The 20,335-nt window shown below is 38.0% G+C and overlaps 1 protein-coding gene across 1 annotated transcript; it reads left to right on the forward strand.

Moving 5' to 3' along the window:
- Positions 1–140: 140 nt before the first annotated feature.
- Positions 141–19,335, forward strand: LOC137105598 (poly(ADP-ribose) glycohydrolase). The gene is made up of 17 exons (XM_067488004.1): positions 141–664; positions 763–848; positions 952–1,694; positions 1,974–2,096; positions 2,596–2,682; positions 2,947–3,021; positions 5,846–5,938; positions 6,598–6,752; positions 8,831–8,910; positions 8,998–9,058; positions 9,251–9,326; positions 10,576–10,723; positions 14,502–14,580; positions 15,465–15,573; positions 16,948–17,053; positions 18,003–18,131; positions 18,406–19,335. The coding sequence occupies exons 1-17, from the start codon at positions 555–557 to the stop codon at positions 18,531–18,533; spliced, it is 2,388 nt and encodes a 795-aa protein (XP_067344105.1). The 5' UTR covers positions 141–554; the 3' UTR covers positions 18,534–19,335.
- Positions 19,336–20,335: the final 1,000 nt, after the last annotated feature.

The following is a 20,335-nucleotide window of genomic DNA, read 5'->3' on the forward strand; positions in this document are numbered from 1 at the left end:
TAAGGTTGGGATACACTCACTGCTAACTAGTCATTTTTTCCCTTACTTTCCTTATTACAGCAAAGCTTATTTTATTTTATTTTATTTTATTTTATTTTATTTTATTTGCTAGGCTCGGCTTAGGAAATATCGCGTTATTTTATGAGTCTAGACTTCTTTCTTACCCGGAAGTGTTTTGGCATAGAACAAAAAGTATTATTGGGGCGTTTTAATGTTAACAAAAGCTCGTATAGAGTACTTAAATGTAATAGATAGCTGCCATTCTGCACAATGTTTGCTGTGTTTGACGATAATTTAAAGAAGGTTATTTTGGTAGTTTTTACAACCCGTCGTAGTCCAAACTTGTTAGCATGTCAGCTAACACAGTTATCTACTGTCTCAGTCTGTTAAGCGATTTGGACAACTGCTAACTCCGAATAAAGTCTGAATAATCTCAAAATTCAAAACATTTCTTAGTTATTAGGAGCGTAGCTAAAGCTTATTATTCAGGGCATCCCCCGAATTAGGGATCCGGATTGTGGTTTGCCGTTATTTAAAAATGCTTTGTGAACTGTATGGCTGCCTATCACATTTTAAGATTTGCTCATCTACTGAAGAAAGGACTTCCCAAGAAACAACTCTGCACAAAATCAACTAACAACGTGTTGCTGGTGTCGGTTGTTTTGTGAGTATGCTTTGAAATTGGTGTCGATGCTTTAAATTGTCAACACGCAAGCCCTCTTTCGAAAAATATGACGTGACACATTGATTCTACTTTTGTAGAATGACTGAAAACACAAAATTTGAACCCTTAGCAAAGAGACTAAGGGTTGAAACTGGTCCCCCAGTGTCTCGATCTTATCTTCAAGGTAATTTCAAATGTTTTTTCTGGCAGACCATATATATTTCAAACAGTTTTTGGCTTTGTTTTATTATCTACATCTTTGAAAAATAACGTTCTTTTTCCTTTAGCTCCATCTTTATGCAGTAACAGCAGAAATAATGAGACAGTGAATCAAGAAAAGAGGCAAGACAACACCAAAACACAGATGGATATGCGACAGAGGACTGGAGCAGGTGGTCTGCGAGGTGTAAAGACAAAATCTTTGCATCAAAGAATTGGCCCCAGACAGCAACCGAAGTTCAGAAATATTCTTGAACAATGGTTGAATAAACCTAGAAAAAACATAAGTGCAACTGACACCCAACACGATGTAGAATTGACTGACGGTGCCTTTCAGAATACGTCCATTCAGTCTTTGGATTCTCAAACTGATGAAAAACCTACTGCCTCTTGTATGGATGAAGAAACGCAACCCTTGACACCACAAAATCTAGAGGACGACAATCCTGTGTCACCGGCTTCCAAAGATTCTGCAGATAGTGAAATCCAGACAGTGTCCCTGATTGATGACGTATTAGAAAAACAAGAAATGGAAACATGCTCAGCAAGTTCAGAGAACTCTGTCAAACACAATATGAAAATAACCGACTTCTTTTCAGGGACCTCATCCCCAGGTTTACCTGTGAGACGGCAAAGGCCAGATAGGCCTCCAGATAAACAAGACGCAGACAGGGAAACTACCTCTGCAGATGTCGAGCCTGAAGTGAAATGGCTGGGAACGCCAATCAGGGAACTAAAGAGAATGCCCGAGTGTGGTGTCCCACTTTCTCCGTTGAAGGATATTCCCGACCAGCACACAGTGATGATAAGGGTTTGAGCTTTTCCTTAAATTTTTATACTGCACAGCACCTCAAGTTGTTATGTCATAGGAAGTGTATTTTCATTGGTCAGAACATGTGTGTATGTGTGTGTAGGGGGGGTTCTAAATCATACACACAGTTAATTTTCTGGTAAACACTTTTATCTCAATAAGTAAATTAACTATTATTCTACCGCATTATTTATTCTTTTTATTGTTAGTGTGGCTTTTTAATTTGCATACAATTATCATATCAGTTAATGCTGTTTTTTTAACCACTTTCACTGACAGACTGACCGGCTTCAGAATGGTAATGCTCCTGTTCCATATCCTGCGAAGTTCAGCGATACCTGGGATGATGTCCATGTCAAAATGCCCTGGTCCATTAGAAACCTTTTTCCTGTCGTAGACAAGGTAATGGTTCAAGTGTTTAAATTATGATGTAAAGACAAACAAATTGAAAATTGCAAAGTTTTATTTGTTATTTTTAATTGCATGGATTGTACACTAGTGGTGTATAAACAGTGAAAAATGCAATCACATATGAATAATAGAGGGTATTTTAAAATTATTGTTGCTACCAAAGAGAGTGATGGGACTGAGTAATATATTAACATTTATTGAGTAGTTTGAAAGTGTTAACATATAACTTCAGGTAAAACTATCAGGGGAGTCTTTAAGTTATGGTGCTATTTCATTCAAACTGGGGTTTTGATTTTGGTGGACCAGCTGTTTTAGCAAATCTACATAAATGAGATGCACTGGGGAATAAATTATGGTACACATATAATAAGGCTCTCATTAAAAAAAGACTTATTATTAATTATTGAATCAATCAGGCACATTTTCTTTGCATTTAAAAGCTGAACTGAATTTACCCTGCAGAGATCTGACAAAAATTTTATTTTTACAGGAAACACAAGAAGTACAAAATAAGAGTCGATGGGCATTGATCGAGGAAAGTTTAAACAGCAAATTTACAAGTCCACTTGAGTTGAAGGCAAGTGTCACGTTGTATTGAGAGCTAATGCATTTCATTGCATGCTTAGTCCACACTAGTTGCTGTTACCAGACGGTGCCATAAGATGGCACCATGAGCCTGCAAACTGAGAATTGATTCATTCAAAATGTTTACATTGTGAAAATTTGTGGGGTTTTTTTTACTACACACATAGTAAGTCTGACTTAAAATGTCAGTTCAGACACATTTTAGTTGTCACTTTCATGTAATTATTTATGTAATTAATGAATTTGCTTCTTGAAGAATGCAATACTGAAATACAATGCCTCGCACGCGAAGAAGTGGGACTTCACAGCATTACACTTGTACTGCACTAAGGTAAGAAATCTGAAGAGCTGTTATGATACCAGATCTGTTAATGAATTTCACTGAACCTTTTCTGTTTTCAAAAATTGCCTCTTTAAAAGAGCTGTTTCTGTTATGCAGATTTGTAAACACAACTGAGCACACATGTTAGAGATGTAAAAGGATTAGCTGGAGACTAATGATTCATCAACTGTCCAATCATGACACTTAATGAAGGCCCAGCAGAAGGCATCATAAACCAGTGTTTGTGCTTCTCGCAGAACGGAGGTCAAAAAAAGTGCAGATGGCTCATTAGTTAATCGTGATAATGTCTTTAATTGGTGAATGATGTACTGATACAGATGTCGAATTTAACACCTGATTGGTATAAACCAGACATCACCAACTGACGAGTGTTACTTTAATTTTTAAACTTTATTTTTTCAGTAAATAAGATTCTTTGATAAGGTTTGTTGTATATTGTGATAAGGCATTCTCAAGCATTGTGTTTAACACCTTTCAGTTGCTTTAGACAGATACATTACAATTCCCCCAAAATGTAGTCCCTGTTAAAGGCAACATATTTTGTTTTTGTGTGTCTGGGCGTGTGATTATTTGAAGCTGTGAGGCTCAGTGAACAAGGCTATATCACAGATGTATTTTTATTGTAATTTCTTTAAAATGTATTTGGTAATTATAACTCTTACCTGTTTCTGGTTAAGTAAATTTTCTTTACTTACCGAAGAGGGGAAAATAGTTGGATTTTCATCATGATGATACAATCCCTTGGTTCATTGGTCATTGCTCATAGTGGCCATTGACTTCTCCAGCCTCGTTTGGAGGCCATCCATCATCTGTTGTCTAAATGCACTCTACGTCATCTTGTGTAGAGAATCAGCGAGAGCTGTTCTACTGTTTGGCTCATCAAAGGGATGGGAATATTCCATCTGGAGAGATGGACTGTCTTATAAAGTGAGTGTTAGATTTTAAAAAATCCTGAAACTGTAAAACAAATGAGCTTTACTTTTTTACGGTGAGGGATTACTCATCTGCACTCTGCTGCATGACAAGTGCATGTTTCTTTTGATATCTCACATTTCAGGAAAAAACTGTAGGTAGCGCAAGTATGTCAAATGGACTTGTCACTTTGCACGATAACAGCAATGGGTTTCACTCAAGAGAATCATGCAGCCCTTCTGAGCCAAAGTGGGACCCTAGAGAAATAATTTAATCTTTTGCCAAAAGGTCAAGATTAGCAACTTGTCAAAATGAAAATAGCTGACATTACAACCCACAGAATGCTTTGCTGCAGCCTCATATTGTTGAATTAAGTGTGTGCTTTATACGTGTCATAAATCATATTAGAATGGTATTGCTAGATAAAATCTAAACGTATTGAGAGCCTTTGGCCATTGGTCATAGTTGGTGGTGTTTTAGCTGGATGTGTGTCACGTCCACTGATTTGGGAAACTTGATTTTTTTCTCAGACTGCAAAATGTCATGTACCATCAAACAAATTATTGCCACATAAATTGTAGGTAATAACATTAAGCATATATGTATTAGTCTGTTTTACTGAATAGGCAGAGGCAGTAGGCTACATGTACAGTGTCTGAAATATATTGGTATAGATCATGTAGCACACAGAACATAGTGTTCATTGACAGATTTAACTTAAACATTTGGACAAGATCTTATAATTATGTTTTTTTTATTTTCAGTACAACATACATGTAAAATGGAGAATAGCACAAAGTATATACCCCATTTTTCACTTCATTACTTTTCTTTTGGATGTGCCAGTTTGGAGAAATTGTAGCAGGATGGTTTTGAGTGTCAGAAAAAAATACATGAATGGCTTAGAGTGACGGGCCAAGCCCCTTCATTGAATATTCATCTCAGCAAGCACATCTTATGAATAGCTGAAAAGATGTTGATGGACAGCAACACTATTGTTTTGTTCCCTTTTCTCTTTGCCCTGTTTCTGTTTATGGTTATAAGCACACAGGTGTTTTATTTTTACATGCTCACACATCTACAGATGCAGTCAAGCTGATTGCTTTATTGCTTGGACCTATGGGGAATACGAACAGGACTGTGTTAAATTTGTGTAAGAGCTCTGGTTGTTCACTGCCCAGACCCCTGCATCTTGCTTGATTACTTTGTCAGTTTGGTGTGATGTACAGACCTGTATCAAGTCACACAGAGACTTAGTTTGGTTGATTTGATGCACTGTCTTCCGCTGATTTAAAGAGCTAGACTTATACTACCTCAGCTCTATCCACCATCTCACCCTGTCAACTGCATCCATTTATTACACCCATTGGAGCAGTTTATGATGTCAACCAAGTCATTACTTATGACAGTGTTTAGTCAGGTCTCCTTTGCCATAATATAAATGTCCTGGGCTAAATCACCAGTCAAGGTGTCGCTCCGTGTCCAGGGAACACACTGTCCTTTCTGTTTGGAACACTTGGTCATTTGCATCTCTTCCAGAGAGACTGTTTAATTGGCTGGCTTGGCCATGCAACCTTGACAATATTGTTTTCTCATTGATCTTTCTTAGATTTTTAGCAACACTGTTTTTGTTCTGGTACTAGGTGTTTTGTGTTGTATGGTCAGATAGTGTAATTATACTTATTAATAAAACTGGGTGTTGCTTTCTTTCGTGATTTGTGTTTCTTATTTTTATTATTTTTCCCAAAAATTGTGCAAAAAGTCTCAACATTTTGATAATTGTTCGAGCTTTTCATTTTATCATCCCAGCTCAAACTAAGCAGCCCAAATGGCCAATAATGTCACAATTGAGGTTAGTGGCAAAATAGCAAACATAAACACATTTCTTTCTCTCTCCAAGGTCTTGGAGCCTGATGCAGCTGAACATCTGTTTGACTCCCTGCTGCCAGACATGGTGCAATTAGCACTGAGAGCATCTGAGCTCTGTACCAAGGTAACAGCCATCGCTAACCAATAGACACTGACTCACTAGTCTGTAACATAGTAGATCACTGCGGCAGGTTGATCCTAAAGGTCACAACATAACAAATAATCTTTTGAAATGGTAGTAAAAAATTGTGAGGTCAAGGTGTGTGGCTGTTGATGGTCATTTGTCAGACATGTTATAGTCCTGCTGGTCTTTTGTTCATTGGTGTGTGGATGATGAATAGCAGCGTGTAGTGTTTTATTTTAATTTTATTTCAGTTTGTTAAATGGTTTCATAATTTAATTTAATGCTCACGCATGTAAAAAGCACTACCTGAACAAACGGATTTGTGCTTAAACAAACCTATTTTTTTTGTGCATCTGGAAAACTCACTGCTGTTGTCAATCATTAAATATCAGTTTACACATTTTTAGCAAAAAATGTTGCTGTTCCTTTTAATGTTTCTGTAATTGTGAGTTATATTCAATAGATTTGGAGGATGCCATTTTAAAAGATGGAAAAGTAGCCTTTTAGCAATTTTTATACTTAATGCAAGAAGTGCCCCCCCCCCAATTATTGTCCTTACACAGATGCATTGTTTGTATCCTCATGACCATTGTGCAGCGTGCTTTATTGTGTCAAATTGACAAAACAAATGATTTTGACCTTCTTCTTTTCTCCTCTAGCCGATACCCCTCCTCAAAAGAGGCATGAACCTCTCCATCACCATGTCTCAGGAGCAGGTGGCATGTCTGCTCGCAAACGCCTTCTTCTGTACCTTCCCCCGACGCACCTCCAGAAAGACAGAGTACTGCAACTACCCTGACATCAACTTCTTCAGGTAATGCAGGGATGAGTTGTTTTGAATCATGACGTATAACTACGTAAATCGAGGTGTAACTGAAGCTGCTGTTACAGCTAGCTTCATTCCCATGAGGGAACACTATATGCAGTCCTCACTTATCATTTCATTGTTGTTCATTGTGGTTTAGTGTTAAAGCATACAACATTTGAGTTGAACTTTATATCGTTTTAAAGATTTTTCTTTTGTCAAGTCACCTGTTCACAACTGTGCATTCTTGAAAAGTGTTTATTTTTACAACTTAAAAATAGAGGAGGAAAAAGAACATTTAAAAAAGAGTAAGAACTGCACTAACTGTAACATGAAAAATAAAGACAGCTAAAGAGAGACTGGAGAGGAGAGTTATGTAGGAGTCTACTCTTTATTCGACATACTGGTGCTTATTAATTTATTTGTTGATTGGACTGTTGGAAAATGTTTGTTTGTCACATCTTTTGCTAGCACTTGTAAGTCTTAGTTAATACCTTTTATTTACATGTATATAACAGTCAAACCTTCTCCGTTATCAAATCATCAAATCCTTTTCTGTTTTTGTTTTAAATCTCTGGGTTGTCTGGGTATTGTAATGCAAAAACAGTCTGCAGATCACTGCTCAGTCATGTCCTCTCTGCTGCCATCACAGTGTAATTACCTAAATGGAAGAAGAAATTAGATTAACATTGACTCAGATGACTGCTTTTGACAATGGAGAAGGCCACTGGCTGTTTTACGGAAGGCTGTAACGGAGTTCAATCACATTACTCTTTCATTCACATGAAGATTTTGCTGCATAGCCAGTGTCATCTTGTTAGTCTGCACCTAAAACTTTTCCTGAATTCCCAATTAATTGTGTGCCAGATATGAAATGTTTTAAAATGCTTAAACACTTTATTTATTACCTTTTAATTAAGGAAGAGGCAACTTTTTTCAGATTGAAGTAAAGGAAATAAATGCAAAACATTTTCTCTGAAGATGCTCTTTTATCTCTGTAGTTTTAATTGCACTGAGATAAATTGGCCATTCAAACAGATTTTGCTTGTTTAACCATTAGCTCTAACATCCTTGTATTGCATTTTATAAAGTTTGATAACACTGGGTTTTTTCCTTTTTTCTTGTGCTGTGATGTTGATGGAGACACCTATCTATTATAAATAGTCAAGTATAGCCTTTTCCTGAGTTACATCATTCTGTAGCTTTCTGCACATCTGGGGGCGGTGTATTGGTGTTATATAATTGTGTATTAATTTGCTATTCCCTATAGACTATAGTGGGATTTGTTACTAAAAGCCTGCTCTCACTTGTGGCTTGGTTATGTCAAAGGCAGTTTGCCCTTGGGACTACACAACACAAAATTGTTTCTAGGGGCCACACTGGCATAAAAAGAGATCGTACTGTAGGGGTTGAATTCGATGAATGACTTTTTCCCCTGAAGGGCTCCAGTGCATCAGGCTTTTGTCGTTATTTCATTTCACCCACATGAAATTTCTTTCTATTTATTGTGGGTTGGGAGGCAGGCTGTGGTGCTCTTTATAGAGTTTGCTTGATAAGGAGATGGAAGACTTAATGCTGAAAGTGCATTTAAACCCACCCACTGCACCTCACTACCAGCAGCTTTGTGTGTGTGTGTGTGTGTGTGTTACTCTTTAGGGAGATTGACCTTTAGCCTCCTGAGGACTCTGTTACTTTAAAGTACACAGGGATTCTTAATGTATCCCCAAGGAGGAAGCTCTGGTTCCATCTCTGTTCCGTTTTTTGTGAGAGTTTGTGTGAGTGCTGTGAAGGGGCACAGGAGTGGAACTCTGTGATGGAAAGCCTGGGGCAACTCTATTGTCGTAACAGTGAAGGAGCTCCTACATAATCGGCTAGTGACTGAAAGGGAAGCTGAGTGGACTAATTTATTTATTTATGAAGTCCTTTATCTAGGCCTTTGCTTTAGATTTTCGTTGGCTATGAACGTACATGCCATGTATAACCCAGTTACTTAAAAAGTATACTTTTTATTATCACTGCATTAGTGTAGTGTATATAGTCTGTCAACAAGAATTCCATGAAATTAACCATTTCTTTTTTTCCTTTAGGCTGTTTGAAGGGTCCTCTCCAAAGAAGGTTGAGAAGCTGAAAACCCTGATGTGCTATTTTAAAAGTGTCACTGAACAAAGTAGGTGTTAATTGTAATGAGTACTTTCAAATTTTTTAGTAAAGTGCTGTAACGGATGTGAAGTAAGATACACATTTTACTTTTCAGAGCCTACTGGACTTGTAACTTTCACAAGGAAAAGTTTGGATAAACCTGTTAATTGGAAAAGGTGTGGTATATTGATAATACAATTAAAATAAAACTTTATGTGCCATTAGAAGTAGTAGTATGTTAATTTTTTCTAGCAAAAAAATCCTTGCAGCTGGCTACATTTAATAGGCTGTTTGTCTGAAAGTAAGCGAGGATCCATTATATTAACCATACTCAATACGTAGAAAATAATCCAATCTTTTTGTTTCAGCTCACAGACTCAGCTCACAAAGCTCCACATTACTTGTGTAGGGACCATTGAAGACGATGGTTATGGAATGCTTCAGGTAAGACACAGAGGAGGAGAAATGCCCCATTAGTGTTCGCTTGTGGAAAGACAACATGATAGTGTAATGCAGAGTAACTTAAATTTGCAGAGTACTATCCTTTGTTCCTGTGCCTTTTTTTTCCTCTGCTGTAGCCAGTCACTGAGCCATCTCATTCTGTAGTCTTTCACCCAGATTGCTTACTGCTGCTGAAAAGGCCTTTGAGGGAGCCTGTGACATGTTGGAGAGAGTTTGTGCAGGGACTGGGGTCGAGGCCCCTGAGCCTCCTCTCCTCTCTGTGTCGGCCATGCTTCCTCTACACTGTCAGGATGCCCCGCTCTGCCTTTCACCTTTTGTTTGCCTCCAGTTGCCACATACTGACAGTTGATGTGTACACATGACCAACTCCGGGGGAAGGTTTGGCCCAGATTGATGGATGCTCTGCTGGGGTGGGGGGAGGTGGAGTTCTGACAGCCTGTCAAAGCAGACTTTAGAGGCTGGCTTGCTGTCCCAGAGTTGAGTGACCAGTTTAGGGAGATCTGTTCTCAGACTGCTGCAGCCTCTTCCTGGGGTTATAACGTGGCTGCTCTGTGCTGTCTGCAGGCCAATGAGCAACAACTGTCAGACTTGAAATTAGATTACATGTTCCACATGGCTGCTTTCATATAAAAACAATGGATTGTCTCGCCCGTGTCTGCGCTGAACCAATGAGATGCATATATTCTTTTGAAACGTAATCAGACCAAAATAAACAAGTAAATCAGTGCCACCCATAGCTCTGCACAAACCTGAAAGAACACATGCAAAAGTAGCAGCTATCACAGGCATCAGTCAGTAGTCAATTTAGCAGCATATTATGACTGAAGGGAGATGTTTACTTTCACTGTAAGACAGCTCTCTTGTTTTGATGTTGCCTGGGGAGAGCTCATTTTGGCAAGGGGTTCAAATGTTTGAGTAATGCGAGCACCTCAGGCCACCTTCCAAATCAGCCTGTCAGGTATTCTGTCACAAATACAATTTAAAAAAAAAAAAAAGGGGGGGGGGGGGGGGGGCTGAGAGTCTTTCATGAACTGTTTTTCACCTGTTGGCTGAGTTTCAGAAAAAATACATTTCACAATAAAATAAGTACCTTCACATAATTCAATTTAATTATTTGTTTGCTGTTTTGTTTTATTATAGAAATAATTGAAATTCAGTAGATGCTTATTATCTATGCATTTGCAGTTGCAATCAATGTTCCATAGTGTTTTCTTGTCATCTGTCTTTGCAGGTGGATTTTGCCAATCAGTTTGTGGGAGGAGGAGTAACCGCTTCTGGACTAGTTCAAGAGGAAATTCGATTTCTGATTAATCCCGAGCTTATCGTTTCTCGTCTCTTCACTGAAGTCCTGGGTCATAATGAATGCCTGATCATTACAGGTTAGCAAACATCCTCCTACAACTTGGTAAACATTAATTTAATTACCTATGATTTAGCCTGTTGCCTTTAATCAAATCATTATTGCGTTGGGCCACTTAAGCTATGACTTCACTTGAGAAAGACGGTGAACACTTCTTGGGATACACTGCATGGTGAACAATTTACCCCATCCTGGTACAGCAGAGGCTACAAGATGTTTGTGGTAGCTGCTCTGTTTTCTATATCTGTCCTTGTCAAATGTTTACTTTTGATTGGCTGCAAAGTGAAGAGAAACATCAGAAAATCAGCAAGGAGCTAGAGATAGTTTTTTCCTGATTGCTCTGTCGGGTCGTTCCGTTGAGTAATTCCCACTTGCTGTACTTGAGTATTGAATGGTGTCAACAAACATGGTTGGGACAGGCCAGCAGATGCAATAACAAGAGTTTGACGGAGGGAATCCCAGCAGGAGGCTGATGGCTCCAGTCTGTTATTCGTCTTTATTTGTCTAGCACCTTTTGTCTAGACTGCTGCTTGATTGTGTTTGACAAATATGTTTGAAAACCACTGTTGCGTAGTATATGAATAGCCTGCAAAAATCCAGTTGTCATTTTAGAACAATTAAAAAAGTTAGCGACTAAAAATATTAGCTGCTAATTGGTCCGTCCTGATATTTTCTGTCTGAGCTGGTGTAAACAACAAAACTGAATATCAGACTAATTAACAATAATGTTCAATATCAACGATATATGTACTAAAGGTTTAGTTTTAAAAATTAGTATTCTCTTGTTATTTATAAAATATTAAAATTATATGTGTTTAGTAATAGCAAGTCCATGACTTGAACCACTGTAATCACAGAAACACTATTGGTTATAAGTCAGTGTCCACCCTTACAATTAGTTGCAAACAAAATGGTTTCGATGACAACAGGAAGTGAGGCAATAGAGCAGTCGCCCCCCTAAATGGCAATAATACTGGTCTTATCGTAGGTCTTCTGACTTTGGTGGAGTCACCTTCAGACTTCCTGCCAACCATCTCTCCCTCGCCTCCACTTACACTACTTAAGTTTATTACAGAGCCCCAGAATTAATTATAGCTAGAAGACCTGCCCAAGACCTTCTCCACTAATGGACTCTTGGATTCCATCATCTTTATTAAACCCTGCCCATATCTCTTGTCCCCTGTTGTAAAAGTCTTTGCTGCATTGTAGCCATGTGATAAATCATATTTTCCTGTGATACCTTTGGCATAGAGTAGAGAAGCTAATGGATCTTACCTCTGCACTGAAATTTGCAAAAGTACCCATGCCTAATTGAATTTCCCTTGACTGCTGGATCTCTGGCTGGCATTGGGGCGGTCAAGAGTATAAATAGAATCGGGGAGAAGTCGCATGATTCATTGATTGCAGCAATAACAAGAAAATATGGTGCAAGCTTGATGCAACCAGTAGACAGCAGAGTAAGGACATTTTTTCTTGTCTTTGTTTACGTTGAGGTTTTACATGTTTTAAATAAATCTTCAAAGATACCAGTGTTGGCCTAACCAGTGATTTCTATTTATGTATTTGAAATCCTAAAACAAAATCGGTTGTATTCTATTGTTGAAAATATATTAAAACTGGAAAACTGCTTTACTTGCCCAGTTTTGAATCAACAGGGCAATGAGATGCACTTCCAACCTTTTTTGCAGTGTCTCATTCACCAGAAATATGAGACACTTTGTTTTGATGTATTTACACATGAATGGAACAACCTTCAGGAACATTGTGAGTTATGCCTGCTGATTTTTTTTTTTTTTGTGCAAACGGTGCGTTATTTAGAAATAGCTTCGAACAACCAGACATACGTTCCCTGGCCGACATGAATCTGCTTCCTATTGCAAACAATTTTAAATGACAAATAGATTTAATAATAAATCAAAATTATAATTCATATTGTTCTTGAAGGTTGTTGCTTTCAAATGCAAATATGGTCGATCGTAGAGTTATAGAGATATTTTGGGAGGATCAGTGGTAAAAGCCAGGTGAATGCATAGTCAACACAAGTCTCTCTGAGAGCAGTTGGCTAGTGGAATGTGATTTACATTTCTACGCCCACAGACCACTTTATTAGCTGCAACTTGCTGTTACCCAGTTGAACCCTTTAGAACTACATTAATTGTTTTAGCATAGCTTCAACAAGGTGCAGGAAACATTCCTTAGAGGTTTTGGTCCATATTGACATAATAGCATGGCACTGTTTCTGCAGATTTGTCTGCTGCACATAGATTATGCAAATATCCAATTCCACCACATCCCAGTGATGCTCTATTGGATTGAAAACTAGTGACATTGAGGCCACCTGAGTACAGGGTATTTGTTGTTATGTTTAAGAAACCAGTAAAGATGATTTTAGCTTTGTGACATGGCACGTTATCCTGCTTGGAATAGCCATCAGAAGCTGGGTACACAGGTGTGAGAATCCCAGCAGATCAGCAGTTAAATATTTGTGTTATTGAGCAGTTGAACATAATTATTGTTTAAAAATACTTGTAAAGTAGTTTTATCAATGTTTACCAAAAATTGTATAGCTCTGAGTTTTGAGTAGATTCACATTACTTTGGTTCCACATGGATGCAAGTGATTGTGTCAGTTGGATAATTGTAAAATGTTGTCAGTGTGGTTACAGTTTACCAGTATTCTCTCAAATTGTCATTTTGCTGGGCTTTCCGATGAATTGTCTGTCAAGTAGAGTACACTCCAGAGAGCCCTCTTAAGCCCCTCCTAATAGCTGCTGACCAACACTCTACAACTAATCACTTGATTTATTCATTTTCCAGCATGAAGCATCTCAGCAAGTGCACTCAAAAGCCAGGTACTAATGAGCAGTAATTAATGGGAAGTTAATTCGTGGCCTCATTTGCTTGACTGTGCTGTTGCCTACCCACTCCCTGATCCCCCTTTACAGGAGGTTGAGTGTTGCTAAGTTGACTTCTAAGCAGTCACTGCTTCTTGTATTGTTTCTTTTCAGAAGACAGTTGCTCCTTTTTTTATCCAATCCCATCAGGCAAAGTATCTGAAAATGCATTTTGTTTAATTAATAAAAACATTACTAAACTATTAGGTTGCTAATTCAAGAAAATTAATTTCCTTTGTAAACCCTTTTGAATTTCTTCATTTACGCATCAATTGAGAATATGTGAGCTGGAGGGAGTTTATTTGGGCCTGGACAGCTTGTGTTTGTAGAAGGAAGAAATAATTCCCAAGTTATTCAGGATATCTTAAATTAAAAAAATCTGCTACAGAATGGGTGCAAAATTAAAATTCCACTATTTGAGGTAGCCAAGTGAGAGTCCAGACCAAAGTCCAATTGAGGTGTTGTGGAATAACTTGTTTTTACACTAGCACTTAAATTCTTTAATGGGTGTGTTTAAATAAAGGCATGGAATTTATAAAATATTGGTAATTCCGAAGAGTTCACTAAACTATTTTTTTTTTATTTTTGCTATCCTACTGTATATTTATATGGCTGTTTGGGCTAAGAATACATTTAAGAACATGTTTCTGGAATGGGATTTTCTTTTTAGTATAATGTATCCACCATTAAAAAATATATCAATATAGTGGTCTGCCTAGAGCCTAGAGTCACAAACTGTTAGATAAATGGGCGTCACAGCAGAAACCCTTAACATTGTTATTTTCCCATGATTTTAACATTGTTGAAGCCTAAACTGAAAGTTATATGCCAATTAATACAGTATAGTGTCACCTGATATTACCAACCAACAAAATATCTTACTAGCTGTCTGTTTTATTAACAGGTACTCAACAGTACAGTAAATACACAGGCTATTCTCAGACCTACCAGTGGGGTGGCAGCCACAAGGATACAACTCCAAGGTATTTATTGCACCTGGATATTTTGTGACCCTAAAATTCCTAAATAATAATCAAATGTTGCATTGTGTTTTTTTCAAACATTTTAGTTGTGTTGAGGCCATGTGTCATGGTGGGCATTGTATTATCAGATAGACTGTTCCCACCTTGGTCTAGAGTAATTTTAATGAATACATAGGACTTAATCCCAGTGTACTAACCATCATATATAAAATGGGTAGGGCAAGGAAAACTACAAAGACTAATGATAAAGGCATTGTGAGGGCTGTTAACTCCCCAAAAACAGTAATTTACCTTACTAACAACCTTCGCAGAGCAGGGGCGTAGCCATTAATTCCCCCATTTGAAAAAGACCTCATGCAGAGGCCACACTTTTTTTTTTTTTTTTGTCCTTTCAGCTTATCCCGTGAGTTCAGGGTTATTTCACTAAACCTCTGAATTTATTGTGCTGCTATCATGAGTTGTATATCATTAATGAATACCAGAAGCAGCCATGCAAGTACAAGATATGACACCACCTCTGCTGCGCTTCAAGCATGAGCTTAGATGGTTTGGATCATTCTTCATCCAGCTTTGGTCCTGTCCTTTATTTTGGTAGTGGTTAATCTTAGTCTCAGAAGTCCGTAAACTTGGTTCCAAGAGCATTTGTGGCTCATCCCTGCATTTTTTTAAATGTCTTCTTCATGCTTTAGGTACCATGTAAATAATGACTCAGAAATGATAAACTTCCACTAAGTTCAAAGAGGTTTTTAGTTACACTATTTTTGCTGCTTCCTTATTTCCTATGTGGAATTTTATTATTTGAAATTGTGCCCTATTTGATTTAATTCCATTTGTTATGTTTTACATGAAAACGAGGCAATACAGTTTCTTTGAATTCTTTTCAGAGACGAATGGCACAGAAGATGCACAGAGATTGTAGCCATCGATGCACTGCAGTTTAAGAGCTTTCTTGAACAGTTTCGCCCAGAGAAACTCAACCGGGAGCTCAACAAGGTTATCTTTTTCTTTTTTTTTTCCTCCTTTCATTTATTGTTTTCTTTCTTTTTTCATTCTGTTCGGCTTTTTCACTGTGCGTGGGTTTTGCCTTTTGCTGTTATGCTTGGCATTTTAGATCATGCTCCAATGAAAACACCTGAGAGCAAAAACAAAAACATTGTTAGCTCATTGAAAAACATGTATTAGAAACTGGATTGTGAGTGCACTTTTTGTAGACAAATTAACAGTTTTATAATTTATGGAAGTGTGGGAGACAATCTCCCACTGCTCTTTGATGTTATGCTTAGATCCTCCCTAGTCATGTCATTAACAGTGTATAGCAGCATTAATGTTACATTTTATTTTCATTTGACATTTCACTTCATGTTTTGTTTACACATATTTCATGGTTTCATTCTGGTCTGATGATTGGCAAATAGTCTCAACCCCAGTATCATCTGAGATGGCATTCAGTCATGTCTGCTTCTCCCATAGTAAACAATTGAATAATCCTAATTGTGGAACATGTGTAATACAGACTGATGGAAAGTCAAAAAGATTTTGAGAATAAGCTTAATCTTTTTCAGTACACTGTCCATGAACTTCAGTTGCCCTCAGTGGAATTAATTACACTTATTACATTTACATGATTGTTCAAAACGATTCTTTCATCCATAGATTGTATGTGCGGTCTTCCTAATCAGGGATGTCAGTTTGTAATAGAAAATCAAGATGTAGATTTTTGTCAAGCCTGCCGTCAGAGTGTGGAGTTTGACAGTGCTGACAAGGATGTGAAAGATGCACAAACAAGAAGATCAATCCTGTTCGAATATTGTTTAGCTACAGTACCTGTCATATCTGCCCTTTCAAAAGCAGAATTTATGACTGGTCAAAGGGAGGATGGGCTCTTACAATTTGTTCTCAATATGCACTTCATTTCCATTGTGGAAATTAATGTCCAGAGCCCCATTCAGATACTTTATTCAACATGCCCTGCTTTCAGAATTCTTTTCTCACATGAATTCACATGTTTAATGTGTAGGGATCGCTAAAACCGAAACTGTCATCATGTGTCAAACGTGGATAGATGGATAGATTGAAGTACACATGATGGTAATAAGAGAAGGACTTTGGTTATGGTGAGACAATGTGTGCGCCTGAAAACACACAGTTTGCCACCATGTGCATTATAAATTTATTTTAAATAGTCTCCACGTTCTAAGCTTAAGCCTACCTTTTGCTAAACATCCCATGGTGCGATCCTCTGATTTTGAATAGGAGATTTGTCACATCATCCAAGTAAACTATTATGTGTGTAGTGACTAATGTTGGACACAGCAAATCAGCATAGTGTATGCTATTAGATCTTTTCTTTACCCTGTCTTCTTTCAGGCCTACTGTGGCTTTGCTCGCCCTGAGGAACAAAGACAAAACCTTGCAGCAGTGGCTACAGGGAACTGGGGCTGTGGAGTTTTTGGGGGTGACACACGTCTGAAAGGTAAGCAATTGCGAAAGGCTGCCGTCAGTTGATGTTGCAGGGAGCTGTGCCTAGATTGTCTTTGTGCATTTAGCAGCCTAAGCAGACTCTCTTCCTGCATATAGCAGAATACATATCAAATTGAAAGGCTCCCGCAGATCGGTGTGGGCATCCATTTGTCTTCAGGGAATGCGTTCATTTACTTAAAGCCTATTCGTCGGCTTCCTTCTATTGATCAAATGACAAAGTTAATATGTTTCATTAATAGTGAAATTGATCGCCTGCTTGAGTCCATCAATCTGTTACAACACGTTGTCAGAGCCCTGTATCACTGACAGGGAGCTTCTGGAGAGTTTATGCTACCTGCCGTACAAGCTGCTTCTCACTTTTTATCTAACTTTGATCCCATGTGTTCTCAAACTATGTACACAGTCATGTATATTTTTAATTAGCTATATTAAGGTACAGCCCTCCATAGGCAGAGTCATCTTCTGTCTGCTTAATGACATGCCTTCAGGGAAGTGCTTTGTATTTCAGATCCTCTGCTCATCCTTTGTTTACCGTCTGTGGCCACACATATCTGCCTTTTTTTAATTGTCAAATCATTTTTGCAGAAAGCAGTTAAAACAGAGTCGAGGAAAGAAACTGCTGAAGTGCAGACAAATTCATCTTGACCCTATTCTGAAAATGTTGATTCAGAACTTGCCAATGTCCCAGCCTTCATTAAACAGCAGACATTTTTTTCATTCTCTTCAAATATTTACGGCTATTTCTTTGTAACTAATCCAGAATTCTCATTTGCTGTTTGTGCCACAGAGGTTAGTGACTCATTTTTAATGGTAACATAAACTACGAACTCCTCACACCTCTGTAATTTATTCTTGTTGTATTTTTTAAGAAGATAAAAATTTGCGTGATATTTCAAAAGAACTGGATTCTGTCTCTCTCTCACAAGCTTCTTCTCTTCTAGCTCTCCTCCAGATGCTGGCAGCTGCTGAGGCGGGTCGAGATGTGGCCTATTTCACCTTTGGTGACAGCCAGCTCATGACAGATGTCCACAACATGCACTCTTTCCTCACTCAGAGAAAAATCAGTGTCGGTAAGGCAAGCAGCCATCCTGCCTGCTTCTAAATGCAGTTATTTTTATGTGTTTTTTTTTTTTATTGCTCCGCCACAATGTGATGCCTGAAATAATAACACACTTAACTATTGTTTTGGGATAATCATTAATCTACAGACTTCTGTTGTTAATGTTGTGATATCATAATCCAGTGAAATAGCTGCTTAATTATTCTGAAAGTTTGTCCTTGCTGTGATATCAGTTTAATGTAGAGATTAGACATAACGCACAAATCTTCTCTCCTCCATCACAGGAGAAGTGTATGATCTCCTGGGGCAGTACTATAGCTCAGTGTGCAAGAGCTGCCTCAGTCGGCGCCCTGACGTCAGCCTCTACTCCTTCATCTACCAACAGGTCAGCTCCTCCCTGGCGCCCAAATGAGTCCGACAGGGGCTTGGCCAGACGATATGTCCCTGCAGACTCCTGTTAAGGTCAGGTGGCTGATGAGTCACTGTGCCTCATGTTCGGGAAAAGGAAACGCATACCAAATCTACACATTATTATTTTCTTGATTTCTCTTTTTTTTCTACGTAAACCTTTAAGTAACAGTAGTGGACATGTTAAATGTGGTCTCTACCACTGGCAAATGAAAATGTAGCCTGCAGATCACTTTCAAAAATCAGCTGAACTGCAAATTGTGATTAGTTATGACCCAATCTGAGGCTGCCCTCTGAGCTGTGTTCATTTTGCTGCTGCTGGTCAAATGCCGATGGATTGTTCTTTAATACGATGCAATAGTGATTTTTAATGGTGAAGCAAAGGTTGCCATCCATCTTCTGAGTTTGTCATGTTGCCTTTTTTACACCCACACACATCCAGCCTAATTGAATTGGCTGTCAGAAATAAAGTTTAAAAAATAACAAGAACGTGGTTTGGATAGCTTGGAGTGATCTTAGGAAAGCAATTTGATTTAAAGAGCAGCTTGACTCTTTGGTAAGTGAACTTTTATCAAAATATGAGTTAAAATAACAGGAATTTGTTTTGGATTCTTTGCAATATGTGATGCACATTTCAAAGAACACAGGAACATTTTTGATTTGTTTTTATGTTTTAAAACATGCTACTGTAAATATGTTATTTGTAGAATTTCTTTAATACATGTTCCAACTCCCTTAATATAAATGTATTAATTTTAACTGAATGTAATATTCAGATGCTTAATAAATTTGATCCATAAATTGAATGGTGTCACAAATGCAGCTGATAGATCTCTGAACCATCAGATGAGGGCTTCTCGTCCCATTGATGTTACAGGCAAAATGAGATTCTGTACAGCCTTGCCATTTATCTTTCCCCAGCTATGGCTTCCCCCTTTCACTCTGAGTTTAATAAGGTCATATCTTTTATATAAACTGTACATGACACCTCATTAAGTAAAAAGTAGATCATAGAAAATCCAGTCAGAGGTGAGAGCCAGGGTGTGGGGCTCCTGTGAGATTCCTCTGTCTGTGGAGCAAAACATAACTTTATGTGCATTAAGCAGAAGATGGAGGTCTCAGAGATTGTACATTGAGTTCCATATGGTGACACATTCTTGGTACCCAGTTTGACCTGTCTGGGGTCACAATATTAAAATTTTGGCATATTAACTAATACAGTTTAACAAAACATGTTTAATCTAAACTGCCAAATGTCTAAATGTCAATTTAGGCTGCACATTTTATAAAAGAAGTAAAGTGATGTCACCTTTTTGATTCTGATGATGTTTTTAAACTCTTATTGCAGTTTTCTATTTATGCACTGGTATTTTAATGGTTTTTCTATGAGATTATCTCGCTACATGCCTAATGATCTGTCAATTCACACATCGCTCATGTAGCAGAGTGTATTGACTAAATATTTTTAGTTCAATGTAAATTAATTTTGTCCCCAGTGTGCGTGGCACTGAATAGACTCATGGGAGCCTGTAAGTGAGTAAATGAGGTGTAGGTGTCTCTAAGCTTGGGGCTGTCTGCCTTCATGGAATCAGGGTACAAGTAGGTGGTCTCACTTTGTAGCTTGCTGAGTTCAAAAAAAGCCTTTGGTGACATCCCTCCCAAGGGGATCCACCATAGACACACAGGGGTATCCTACTGAATTGATCTCTGTGCACTGAACACCATTTGTGTCTTTGACCTTTTGGCTATTATCTGTCATAAAGTCACAAACATGGACAGTGTTTAGTCTTTTAAATATAATTTGCT

This window comes from Channa argus, chromosome 20 (assembly GCF_033026475.1).
Source record: "Channa argus isolate prfri chromosome 20, Channa argus male v1.0, whole genome shotgun sequence".
Classification (NCBI taxonomy): Eukaryota; Metazoa; Chordata; class Actinopteri; order Anabantiformes; family Channidae; genus Channa; species Channa argus.

Coding starts and splice junctions, on each gene's coding strand:
- LOC137105598 (XM_067488004.1), top strand. CDS start 555: ATGGCTGCCTATCACATTTTAAGATTTGCTCATCTACTGAAGAAAGGA. Junction 849..951: donor GTCTCGATCTTATCTTCAAG/GTAATTTCAAAT, acceptor TTTTTCCTTTAG/CTCCATCTTTATGCAGTAAC. Junction 2,097..2,595: donor TTTTTCCTGTCGTAGACAAG/GTAATGGTTCAA, acceptor TTATTTTTACAG/GAAACACAAGAAGTACAAAA.